General features: G+C 42.1%; 1 protein-coding gene across 3 annotated transcripts; it reads left to right on the top strand.

The window, feature by feature from the left end:
• Positions 1 to 861: 861 nt before the first annotated feature.
• On the top strand, positions 862 to 13,163 carry LOC309693494 (BTB/POZ domain-containing protein KCTD1). 3 transcript variants are annotated; one of them, XM_082512760.1, is made up of 7 exons: positions 862 to 932; positions 1,213 to 1,288; positions 5,889 to 6,200; positions 7,024 to 7,202; positions 7,830 to 7,974; positions 9,132 to 9,437; positions 11,831 to 13,163. In XM_082512760.1, exons 3-7 carry the CDS (start codon positions 5,964 to 5,966, stop codon positions 11,990 to 11,992), a joined length of 1,029 nt encoding a protein of 342 aa, XP_082368886.1. In that variant the 5' UTR covers positions 862 to 932; positions 1,213 to 1,288; positions 5,889 to 5,963; the 3' UTR covers positions 11,993 to 13,163. The 3 variants fall into 3 exon arrangements, with proteins under 3 accessions (XP_082368886.1, XP_082368887.1, XP_082368888.1); XM_082512761.1 differs by lacking the exons at positions 862 to 932; positions 5,889 to 6,200 and adding an exon at positions 4,590 to 4,729 and having other exon boundaries at positions 939 to 1,288; XM_082512762.1 differs by lacking the exons at positions 862 to 932; positions 5,889 to 6,200 and having other exon boundaries at positions 939 to 1,288.
• Positions 13,164 to 13,450: the final 287 nt, after the last annotated feature.

Consider the following 13,450-nt stretch of genomic DNA (forward strand, 5'->3'; position numbering starts at 1 on the left):
CGTGGCATTGTTTCTCCACTGTTGCTTGAACTTCAAAACGAGCTTGGATTCAGTTTTGTCTCTGCGTGAACATTAGGCTACATGGCATGTTTATAAATATTTAGTTTAAATTGATGTCTTATCCATCTTTTTTTCTCTCTGGTTTCTCTGCTTTTTATGTTGGGTAAAGTTACACTAACAGCTTTGCTTTCATATAAGAAAGTTTATGTTCTGCCCAGTAGGGGGCGCAGGAGATATTTCAGCCTTCCTTCATAGTGTATGGTATGGGGATAACTATTAAGAATCTAAAGGAATAACTGTCAACCCTGTGCCCACATGTGCACAAAACACCACTCTTAACTCGGAAAGAATAATTATGCCTGTTGACTTGTAACTTTGAACATGTAATTCCTTTACTGTTTGCATCCCCAAAGTAATTCTAAAAGCCTCAGAAGTGCCTCAATCTTCCTGAAATCATGCATGGTTGAACATTTGAAATGAGCTCGCACATCACCCTCGGGCACTGATTCAGACTTGATTGAGGCAAGGCAAGCTGCAAGTGCTTATTTATACAACTGGTCTACGTCATTTGGAGGTTGTCCAAAGGGAGGAAAGAGACTGAAAAGATCACAAAGACCAAACTCGAGTGAGAATTTCATTTAAGCACATTCTATTAATTTCGTTGATTCAAGGTTAATCAACAAGTTGTCAGGGAGCACATGCTGCGTGTATACGTTAAAGAAGCAAACTAGTCAGGTTAGATGTCTGAAAAGTAAAGGGGAGAAAAAAAATCAAAGGACTCCACCAACAATCTATATAATTATCATCATCTGCTGCCTTTCCTCCCTGGCAGAAAAACACTCCATCCATTTGTAGAAATCGCCCGGGGGAACGTTACATCAAAACTAATCATAACGATTAAAATCAGCTTCTCTGCGAGACCGAGGCAATAGGCAAGTTGGAGGCAGGAGGGGTGAGGGTGTTGTAAATGCAGAAAGAAAAAAAATATTTGATTTTATAAAAACATAAACTCAACAAAGACTGAGGCACTGCTGCTGTGATCTCTTTCTTTGCTCGCGGTTTTATTTTGCAGATTGGTTTAGACTGGGGCAGAGACATGAGCTAATTGTATCCTGATCTTTGCCTTGAGGGGTTTCGGAGCCCTGGAGCAAGTATTCTCTGTATTTTGTTCTGTCTACCTTAGCCAAGCTATTGCATTTCTCACTGGTGTAGGAACAGAGGCAGATCGTGGGCCAAATCGGACGGAAAAGGTGCCCAAAAAGATACTTTATGCCGCTCTATGTTTCAGGTAAGCGAAGATTTATTTGGTTTGATTTTATTCCCGAGGTTGGATGGACTGGGACATAGAGGCGCAGCAGCTTTTACGCATGTGCCAAGCGATTCGAGCGGTACAGTTCTTAAAAAATATTTAACCACTTCCTGGCTATTGTCCCTTACTTACTGTACAAATGTGTGCGCGTGACTACAATGTAGGACGTTCTGGTGCATCCAATCTAAACGAACAGCGGGCTCAGACTGTGATCTTGTCGAGCAAAGACTCTACTTATCCACCGTGTGAATTCGCTCCTGGCGCGTTTCAGATCGGAAAACATCGCCGTCTCCGTGTCTGCTGCTGCTGTGCAACTTGCTCGTAACTTACTTAAACCCGCGTTTGTCGTTTTCGTAAAGGTTTTTCGAAGTGAGTTTTGTCGTGAAACACTTCCATTTCCTGGCTGCCCTAGATCTTCTAATGAAAGACGCCATTGTGGAGTAATTTTGCCGAGGGCGTATTTCTTATTCTGTATGACAGGATGTACCTTTTACACACGTCAGTGCGGAATCTGTGAATCATCCGTTAATGCAAGCCATGTCCGCGTTATGAGATTCACATTTATGCATTTAAAGACGAAAATAGGAGCGAATTTAGTCTTTAGTCTAATCGCTTTACCACCGCGCCGTGCGTAATCAACTCCAAGGTCCGGATGCGAATCGGCACAGATATACTTACTCAGTAGTAGTAACAGTATCGACTTATTTCGCCTGTAGGACTATACTTTGTAAACAGACATGTACTCCGTTTAAAGTGTGTACTTTCTACAGTATTGCATGTGGTATCCTAAAATATAAAGATTTTTTTTAAATAAAATAAAATAAAAGATTGTGTTTGATTACTAAACATCTACCACTGGACCCCAGGGAGAATACTCAAATCCAGCTCTGGTCACCTGTAATGAAGCCCTTAGCCAGTTTCACGAGTTCCAGGGGGTGAATGAATAAAGAGAATGGTGGTACTGAGATGTTTGGTTGTCAGGACCGATCACCTGATGGCGCTGTTAAAAAGGGAAAGGGGGGGGGGGAGAACTGTATATAGGGCTTCAGTTCATCTGTTTCACAGTGACAGTAGATTTACAAACAGAGCTCTGAGCTGAAAGAAGACACTTAACAAAACAGGCCAGAATCGCATTAGTGAAACTACAGGATCGGTTTGAACTTCATCTTTGCTTGCTCTCGATTGGAACACTGGGAGAGAAATGCTGTTATTGTATTTTTGTAGTGGCTCTGCCACTCCTGTGCCCTGGGATAGTTTGCTCTATGCCAGTGAACATGCACTACAGTCTCTAACAGCCTGCGGCTACATAGCACTGATCACACTTCCTTATCTGTGATGTCATGCTGATGTACAGCTCCAGTAACTCCACAAAGAATCGTTTTCAAGTAGATTAGTACGTCTGAGAAAACTGAGGGAGTAATTGTGTGTTCCTGGTTGATAAATAAGTAAGCACTACTATGGCTTGTTTTCTAGTTACCAGCTGTGTATGAAATTCTTGATCGTGTGGAGAATCAAAGCTTATCCGGACCACCGTGCTCTACTGGAAATGATTATTTTTATGCAAGTTACAGCCAAAAATTGAAATGGTGACTACACACAAAATCAACAAGATGCTTTAAAGTACGGTACAGGTTTGCATAGTATGTTCAAATGTGGTGATGTGTTTGTGTTTGTGTGGGCAACCTCTTCATTCTTTCATTTAATGCCTTAGTACTTTTTCATACTAAACACATCTCCACGGGTCATTTGAAACATACCAAATACTCCCTTTACTGTTAAGTATAAGACGTGGAGTCAGTTTGAAGACAAAGTCTCTGCAGTCATTGTTCAGAACTTATATGCTTATGTCAGTTGTCATCAAAGAGGGGAGATGTGAAAACAAAAACATTAATGACAATGACAAAAGTTTTATTGAAATGCGGTATTTTGGCTTTGCTGCAGCATGCAGTTACTTTATATTTACAAAGTATACAAAGTCCAGTGGGATATGCATTTGATCTAGCTTACAGTTTTTACCCAAACCATGCTGTTATAACAGTTCATCATTACCTTTTTCATATATATTTTATATATACAGCTAGCGGCAACTGATGTTAACCCAGAGTTTGTAGTTGTCTGTGTATGGACATTTCAAACAAATGGCCACAGGCAACAAAGCAGAGACAACCCATCCAGATTATGTAAATACCAGTCTGCCTGCCTTGAACTGAATGTTAATGCTCTGATCTGAAATGCTAATTGTATCTTGTGAGATATGTCGAAACAGTGAAGAGTTGCATTCTGGGATGGCCAACTTAAAGTCAGTCTGTTACATATGCTGAACCCCAGAAGGCCCTTCAATTATTACAACAGCAGACAGATCCTTGCTTTCTATGTTTTTGGATTAATTATTAGTGGAACACATACCCTGCTATTTCTTACTAAATATTCAACCTGAGCTACTGTAAGGTGTTAGTTCCTTAAAGTTTGAAGAAAGATGGTCTTGCATTAAAGGCCTGAAAGAAAACTGGTGAAAAACAACAGAAACAAAAGGGAGTAGCTCGACTGCTCCGGGCTTTGATGCTCTGCGCATGTTTTAGATTTGTTTGTGCATACTGTGGTGCAACAAAATTACACGAGCTGGATAAACGAACAGATTCCCTGAACACATACGTTTTGACTTCTTTCGCAAACATCCTAACATGCATGGGAGACTTCTGTAGCACTGTGCCAAATTCAAAATGGCAACAGGTTGGAAAAGCGCTCGTGTGGCACATCTCAGGATTCGTACTTGTAGATTCTGAGGACGCTGTGACCTTTGAACTGATTTTGAGCAACGTAGACACAGGTCCGACTAAAGGTTCACGACACGTCTTTATTTCCAGCAACTCGGGATGATTTTGTGATATGAGAGCTCATTCCCTCAACTGGCTCCCTCCAGCTCCCAACCCTCCACTTCCCACCCACCCAACCACCCGTTCTCTTTCACTCTCTCTTCTTTCTCCCCTGCAATTTTCCATAATGCCTCACAGATTTTACACTCAATCCACCTTTGCAATGACAAGGCTTTGAGGAAATCCAATTCCACCAAGCTGTTTTCAGAACTTACTCTCCACAGGCACACACTTTCTCTCACTCACTCTCTCTCACACACACACACGCACACACCACCATCTCCACAAATTAGTCAGGGAACAAATTACCTGCATTCTGAGTGTGATCCCACGCACTTTGCCGGCTGCCTTACACAGGTCCCCTTTTGAAGAGCAGCCATGTGATTTCTCTCTCTTTTGCCCCGCAGGCCCCTTTGCCTTCTGCGAGGGATTCTGGAGTTGAATTTTAAAACTATGTATGGCTGCTGCCTGCGCTTATCAGCGCGTGCACAAGTGGCATGCAAATCAGACCAGGATCACACACCGCATTGGAGGCCTACACTCAAAGGCAAGCTTAATTGCTAATTGGGTATCTAGGTGTGAAACTCACACTGCCAATGAGAAACAGGAATGTGGATGTTTTAAGGCCAGTGGTTGAACTAATTAATTTTAATCTGAATGTTATTAAAAATTGTGGATTCCCTACATTTCTTCTGCGGAAAAAAAAACAACCCAGGAGAGTGCTGTGGCAGTACTTTTAACCGCAATTGGACATGTTGTGGTCTGGTTTTATACTCCACGATATCATTAGTGTGGTAGCTTTGCAATGCTGATGTGGTCACTGGAGGTGGTGTTAACACCACACCGCAGCGCTTAGACTTGTCAGACACAGAGCCAGGGAGAAACAGATGAAGAAGTTTTATAGCTGCTCTGAGGGTCACACCGTTGATTTGAAGGGGTGTTAGCTGGTACTTCACATGCAGTGTTTCTTTGCTGACCTCAAGGACGTTTAGTTATTGATAACATCTTGCAGCCTGTAAATAGTGAAGAGTCTTTTCCCTTAAAACATCATATTCAGAATGCATTTGGCCATCTAAAAAATAAGAGTGATGTTCCTGACTGCTTTTGTGTGACTGGAAAGCGCACAATCAATCAGGTGCTTATGGCTGGTAAGTGTGTGTATGGGTGGGGGGAGGTTGTATTTTGGGGGGGGGGTGAATGGGCTATTGCAGTGGTATTTTTTTCTTTTCTTTTCTTTTTTTTGTCCATGTGATTGAGAAGGTTGGCCACTGTTTCGGCTTTGTCACAGACTCAACTTTGTTCGACTGATGTGTTGGAAGGCTGAACAAAAACTGCTGCTGAACAATGGGCAGCAACGTGTAGGGGGGGGGGCAGTGGTCGCGCGTGGAAACACTGCTCCGAAAAGGGGGGCAAAGGCCAGCTGTTCAAGGTCCAGATGTGGCGTGTTAACCCAAATCGCATCATAAGCAGACGATCGCATTTTGCAGGCTAAGGCAGGATTTGTTTCATTCCGCGAAAATGCGACACACATACCTGCCACTGAAACAGCGACAGCCCAAAAGAGCCGCGGGCGCTACAATGCTAATGTTGTCGGGGGCTTTGACTTCTCCCAGCCACTGCAAAGAAGCCGCTCCGTGTGACAGCAACGGCTTTCGCTCTCACCCCCGGTGCTCGCTATTTTTTTCACGCCTCTTCATTTTTGGCAGGTGTGTTGGAGAGGGTGAAAAAAAAAAGCCTCACTGCTTTCTCCTATCTCTTTGACCCTAAACGTCTGAGCCGTAATGGACGAAACGGATATCATGGACTTAACGCATCAGAAGGCGAGAAAGCGTCCCCGTCCAATCAGTTCCGTGGATGAGTCCGTGCACGCTTCCCTCAAACGGCTCCCGATCCGAGCGGCGGAGTGCAGGGAGAGCTCGCTGATGTTCGCTGTCAGAGGAGAGCCCGTTCCCGCAGCATCTCTGAAGCAAAATGACCATTCGGTGACTTCCTCTCCAACCACAGTGATGCCGGCGCAGGTAAACGCGTAAAAGTGTCGTGTTGTCTGGGGAGGGGGAGAGCGATTTAACTTTCGACTTTATGGAGCGAAGTGCCGGACACTTTGTTTTTTGGTAGTTTTGTTTTTTTTATTTACCGAATCGAAGAAATCGTCACCTCGGTGCCCTCAACCGTAGACTGCGCACACAGTGTCAGATAGTCCTTCCTGTGCAATATACTGTAAAATGTATGTGTTGAGTTCACGGTTTTGTTTTGTTTTTATTTGTTTTGTTTTTTAAAGCAGATGTGTCTAATGTCCTGCTCACTCCTTAGTGATCGGGACACTTTTGAGGTTTTCTCCAATCTTCACTCAAACTTTTTCGGGTATAAAGTCATTTTTCATCTCAGAGCTTAACAGAAATCGTCTCCTAATGGTGTTTGTAGGTTATCGTGAGACGTTATTCTCCAAATCCTATTATAGTATTCAAATCAGGAATCATTATTGCTCATTTTCATGACTGAGATTGATGCTCCAAATTAATTTGGTTTTGGAGATTATGGCCCACAGGAGTGGATGCTTGTGGATTGTGGCAACATTCAGGTCAAGGTCGGGCTGCTCTATCTTGCACAGAAAAGGGTAACAAGAAAAAAACCCACCCTTGCTCTCCACTCCTGACTGCAGAATATATTGGATAAAGAAATGCACAGATTGTTGTCTCTTATTAGCCTTTCTTTCTTTTTTCTTTCCTAATATACTAATTTTTTCGATCTTCCCTAGAGTTGTTTTAATTGTCTGTTTCATTTGCAGCAGAAGATTACAATCTAATGTGTCTTCCTACATGCATTTCCTTTGTGCTCCCTCAGGATAATCGCTCCAGCATGTCCAGGCCCATGATCACACGGTCACCGGTGTCTCCCTTGAGTAACCAGGGCATCCCAACACCTGCTCAGCTCACCAAGTCCAATGCTCCTGTGCACATCGATGTAGGTGGGCACATGTACACCAGCAGTCTGGCCACCTTAACAAAATTTCCAGAATCTCGGTGAGTTTGCCCTGCCATACAGATGTATTTTAAGTGGAGGGGGAAGGTTAAGATCCAGGGTCAGGGGTAACCATTTGTGGCAGGATTTTTGCATGTATTGTGTGTTTTACAGGGATGTTTTCTGATGGAGCCTAATGTTTTTTTGTCAGAATTTCCTCGCAGTTTGTTGTTTATTGGTTATTGTTGTAACGCGACGGCCAGATGTCACATTTTGTAAAACTCTGCTATTTTAAAGGGGTAAACAATTTGTGAGCACTTTAAGTGCAGAATGCAGAGAGCAGACAAAGGCAACTTGGTTATTCTGACAGATGTCACAGCGGCAGTAAAGAGCCAAAGGGCATGGAGCCATCTGGAGGCTGGGAGGCCACACTGTCGCTCCAAGCACAGGCCCGCGGGTGACTGCCTCCCTGCCTCAGGCAACCAAGCACCAGCTGGCCTTGACCTCTCAGGACCTTCTTTCTTTCTTTCTTTAAGACAGATTTAGTGAGATCAAGTTTAGGTTTTAAAAATTGTTACAAGTATTGTTTGTGAGTGTAAAAAATACACTGATATGTTGTCCTCCTTCTTCCTTCCTTACCTCCCTTTCTGCTTAAATCACCACCCCTCCTCTCTCTCTCTTACGGGCAGAATTGGTCGTCTCTTTGATGGCACAGAGCCTATAGTCCTGGACAGCCTGAAGCAGCACTACTTCATTGACAGGGATGGACACATGTTCCGCTATATCCTCAACTTCCTCAGGACGTCCAAGCTCCTCATCCCCGACGACTTCAAAGTAAGTTGATGCCCATCCTAGAAACTGTAAATTCCCATCAGCCAGTCAGCAGTCCTACAACTTAACACACACAATGAATGCTAAGGCCGTGGAACGCCTTTGGTCACTGGTCCTCCCTGAGTTACTGAAAATGGTTCACATGCTGGAGAGAAAATATCAGGGCTCTACCAAACAAACCCCAATTGCAAAGCATTTCCTCATCAAGAGATGCAGTTTGATTCCTTCTAGCTACAAACTGGCAAAGATTCTTTTGCAATACATAAGTAAAAAAGCAGGCTCGTACTGAAACAATTATACTGACACCCATGGCCATACGATATCCTTTTTTCTGCAGCTCTCTGTGTTCTTGTGCCAAGTGTCCATCCAAGGTGCCTGTCACTGTATGTGGCACATAAGCAGCCCACCCCCCACTCAAATAGTTAAGCAATAATTATTGAACTTGCCCTGGGAGAAAACAAATAACCACATTATCAGATGGACTGTCCACTGTGCAAAAAGTATGTCAGTTAAAATAAGCAGAGGCAAAAGACAAGACCAAGTTCAGGCTAAGGCCATATGCTCAGTGAGTAGATGTTGAGAGGATCGTGTGAAAACTGGAATGTGGTGCAGTTTAGGCCCTGCAGTGCTGTGAGTAAAGGCTCTGCTCCTCTAGCCCATGCAACCCTGTGTTACACGTCGCCCTGTATCTTCTCTACTTTGGATCTTTTGTAATTTTTCCTGAGTGGTGTCTCGACTAGGGTTTATTGTTCATTCATGTAGAACAGTGCTTTTAAAGCTTCCTTGTTCTTTCTGGGGTTTTTTTTGGAATATCTCAGCTTTAGAAAGAAAATGACGACTTTTAACTGTTTTGCTTTTTGTGTCTTTTAGTATGTTGCTCTCTAGTATCCAGATTGTCCAGAATTCTGCATCAAGACTACCTGTAGAAGATAATATTGTACAATTAAGCATCGATCTAGGAGGGAAAAAACAAAAAATATTACAAAATACTTTGAAATCTAAACAGAATAATCAACAGGAACAACATATTTGATACAACCCTGAAAACATATACCATATTTACCATGGTTTTAATGTGTAAACCGTTAAGGCCGACAACTTCACATTTCTTTTTCGAGAATGCAATGATGTGAAAACCCTTCAACTTTTATATCCTACAGGACTACAGCCTGCTGTATGAGGAAGCACGATATTTCCAGCTGCAGCCCATGCTTGCTGAGCTGGAGCGCTGGCGCCAGGACCAGGAGCTAGGTCGGGTGTCCCGTCCCTGCGAGTGCTTGGTGGTGCGTGTTGCACCCGACCTGGGTGAGAGGATCACACTCAGCGGTGACAAGGCCCTGATCGAAGATGTGTTTCCAGAAATCGGAGACGTTATGTGCAACTCCGTCAATGCTGGCTGGAACCACGACTCCACACACGTCATCCGGTTCCCACTGAATGGGTACTGTCACCTCAACTCTGTCCAGGTTTGTATCCATCTATCTTGAAAACATAATAATTGATTGCAGTAATGTTGTGCTCATTTAGCCTTTTTCTGTCATAAAAAATTAGTTATGTCTGATTGCAGGCTTTCTTTTTTTAATCTTTTTTAATCCAATCAAATTACAAGAACGGCCTCGCAGAAAAATGGGTGCTTTGATGAGTTCATCAAAGCGCTAATTTAGAAAGCTATCATTACACAAGTCTACCACCATCTTTACTTTCTGTGATTTGTATGGAATAATAATGTTGACTGTAACTGGAGAGCTGAAAAAGGGCTGAGCTTCAGTACTATCCACTGATGGAACACTATGTTTTTGGATGGTTTTGAACATATAACATTGCATCACACAAAAATGAAGCTGTAGGTGTGCTTCATATGCCAAAAAAAAAAATCAGTTAATCTGGACTTTTGGTTTTACATACAGTTTGAAAGGTCTCTGTTCAACCCATTACTTCAGGTGAAACCATGTCTCACAACCTATAAACATTTTATTTTGGTCTCTTGGTCTAAAAAGTCATTACATTGGCCAGAGTCTTCCACCATGTGCTAGATGGTTTAAAGACTGAAAACAGAGACCAGAGAAGCTGAAGGAGCCTCTCAGCCCATTTCAAGTTTGTTGTGAATTATTTGAACAATGATGACCAAAACGCCAGCTTACAGTGGGCATTAGGGCCAAACTAATGAAAAGTGATGAGAAAGTTGTTAATGATGGGAGTTTTACATAGTGGAACAGCTGAGACCTTTATCAGTGGTGCAAAAGGAAACTGTAAGGAAGAAGAAAGAGGAAGTTCAGCGTGTAATGAAAACACAAGTCAGTAACTCTGAGTGTCTTAGTGGATCAACAGATTGACGTCCAATTTAAAATAAAATCAAGACTTTGATGGTGTTCTGTTCAAGTATTGTTTCTGCGTATAACATCCGAAAAGCATTTGGCAAGATTTCCTACTAAGAATTGGATGCCTTAGTGAATCAATACCAGCAATATCTTGAGGTTGTGCACTTCTGATATATTAGTTTATCTTTGTTTATTAAAGTTAACTTTGCCTTTGTAAACTCTTATAAGTTATTAGGGGTGTTATAAATCTAAGGGTTGGGAGTCTATTCGAACACCATTCATTACAAGGAGATAGAAAATAAGTTTGTTGTAAGAACTAGAGGTCAAGTTTCAATTTGCTTTCTATTAAAATATGATCCTTTCCCAGGAACTGTGTTTTTACCTGAAACTAATACATGCAAAACTGAAGCTTTTAAAAAATAGGTGTATGCTGCACACACAAGTAAGCCTTTACTCAACAAAACACTCTTTTTGTGTCAACCTCCATTGTTATTGTCTGCATGTATTTGGCAATCCTGCATTTCCCAGATTATAAATTCATACTCCAATAACTCATTGATGGTAAAATCCTCAGACATGCATCCATAAAGGATGAAGTAAAGGCATATTTGAAAAGATTTTACAATGATTTTGGACTATGTCTCCGTCTGAGGAAGTCAAATCACCGCCTCCTTCCCAAAAAACACACACACAAACCAGACTCTGGAGTGTGTGTGTGTGTGTGTGTGTGTGTGTGTGTGTGTGTGTGTGTGTGTGAGTCGTGGAGAGCAAGCAAGAGAGTGAGCATGCTCCCTAGCAGGTTGTCCCCAGGCAGGGCCCATAATCCTGTTTGGTTATTAAAGCACGCCGGCGGTGAATGCTGTATCTGCGGCTAATGGAGGCAGGGCGGGGGGTTTGAGAGAAGGAAGGGGAGCAGAGAGAGCTGCCAGCAGTAGGGGGACCTTTGTAGTTTTGGTGAAGGCTTGGGCCTGGGGGAGAATTGGGGAGAGGGTTTTTTTTTTCCTGAGCAGCCCACACTGAGCCAAGTGGCAGAGAGAAAGCCTCACTGCTCCCTGGGGCCTCTTCGATGGAATGTGATCCTACAACCCCCCTGGACACGTCTGTAGATGTCTGCGAGGCTGTGGGATCAGGAACAGCTACACACACATAGACAAACACACATATACACTAGAAAACAATGAAAATGAGGTATGAGGCAATATGAGAGGCTCTTGGTTTTGTGAAAGTCTTGTGAAAGTCCCATCCAAATTCCCGTCACAAGCCGTATGTTGCTGCTACTTACTCCCAAAGCTGTTTCCAATGCTAGACTAAGGCAGCAGCACATAATTGGAGGAGTTTTGGGTGATTGAATGCTTTTCAGCTTTGCAGCAGTGAACAAAAGGTTAGTGGTTAACAATTTAGCATCACTGTTGTAGCGACTCCCTGACTGGCTTATCACACTGACTTTTACCAAGAAATGACCAACCGTGTGCATTTCCTTCTATAATCAATATCTTGCTTCTGACATCCTCCCCCCTTCTATCTTGTTCCACATTTCCCAGGTTCTAGAGCGTCTCCAGCAACGTGGCTTCGAGATCGCTGGCTCCTGCGGCGGAGGCGTGGACTCATCCCAGTTCAGCGAGTACGTCCTGAGGAGGGAACTGAGGAGGACAAGTCAGCGAGGGCCCAATTCAAACAGGATAAAGCAGGAGCAGCTAGACTAGAAGCCTCCCAAGCAGCAGGAGGTGCTAGACTTTTCTGTGGCAGCCAAACGCTTGACGTTGCAGAGCTCTGTGGACTCTGTTTTTCTTTGTTCCCTTGTTGATGTTTTTTGTTTTCTTAAACTTGAGAATCATCTAAAGAATAAAAATGAAGTGCAACAGGAGATTTTTTTTTTTTTTTTTTTTTTTTTTTTTGCCATAAGAAGATACAAGATATTTGATAAGTTTGAGATTGTCCCCCTAAACCAGTTTAAAAAAGGATTTATATATGCTGGATCCCCAAACAAAGTTTGTTTTAAAACTTGGAGCCTACATTAGGTTGAATAGGAGTCCTAATTTTCCCATATAAATTAAAAAGAAAAGAATTTGTTGCTGATTTTATGTGTTGCATAGCTTTTTTATTTGTATTTTTTTCAACCAGTGACTTGATTCAGTGTCGCTGGCATATTGGTTAAATCAGTTTTTACCCCTTGTTTTGAAAAGGTCACTAATGTGTTGCTTACAGTGCAGAATGTCTTCGTTGTCATAAACAGTTAGTCTCAACAACAGCATCTGTTTTTCATATAATAACATGACGTTAAATAATTACGACACCAATGAAGTGTTTTTTTCTTTAATTGCTTATTTTATTGGCCTAAGTCAAAAAATACAGTTGACATCAAAATTTAACTTCAAAGACTTTTATTTATATATATATATATACACACACACATGTATGCAGTAAGGAAATAGAAGAAGCTACTTTCGTCTGCTCTCTTATTCACAAGGGGTCACCACAGCGGGTGGCTCTGCATGTTTGATTTGACAGATTGTTCTTATTCCGGATGCCCTTCCTGCCACAACCCCAAAAGGGATTTGTGTCTCCTCAAACTGGGGATCTTTCTTTTGTTGGGCAAATGTGTAAACCACTACACTATGGAGCCGCTAGATGCAGTAAGGAAATCATTTTGTGAATTATTATGACACACCATTTGCCTCATCAGGGACTATGAGCTGCAAACCCCCCGCGTCCTACTTTGGGAATTATTTAATTGGATCAAAAAAAATTCCCTTGAGTCATGACCTGTAAATTTTCATCGTATATGTGTTTGTGTTTTTTACATTTAAACTTTTTAAAGGAAATTTTGTTGCTTCAGACATGACTGAACAGATTAAAAGCTTATTGTACTACCCACTCCAAGATCACTTTTATTTGTAGCACATATTCATATGAAGTTGAATATAAAGTATTTCTTAAATAACTGACCCACCTATGCTCCCTAGATTTGAGTAAAGAAGAATGTAGCAAAAAAAAAAGTGAAATAAATCTCAGCTAAAGTAGTTATGGTGTCTGTTCACAGTTTTTACTTTGCTGCAGGGACTGCTTTCACATGTCTCACAGCAGTTAATTAGTAATTCCATAAATTTGATTTTGCTGCATCTGTTGTACCGCTCGCAATTATTTCAAGAAACCTGAATGTA

This window comes from Aulonocara stuartgranti (genome assembly GCF_965226115.1).
Source record: "Aulonocara stuartgranti genome assembly, chromosome: 18".
In the NCBI taxonomy this organism is placed as follows: Eukaryota; Metazoa; Chordata; class Actinopteri; order Cichliformes; family Cichlidae; genus Aulonocara; species Aulonocara stuartgranti.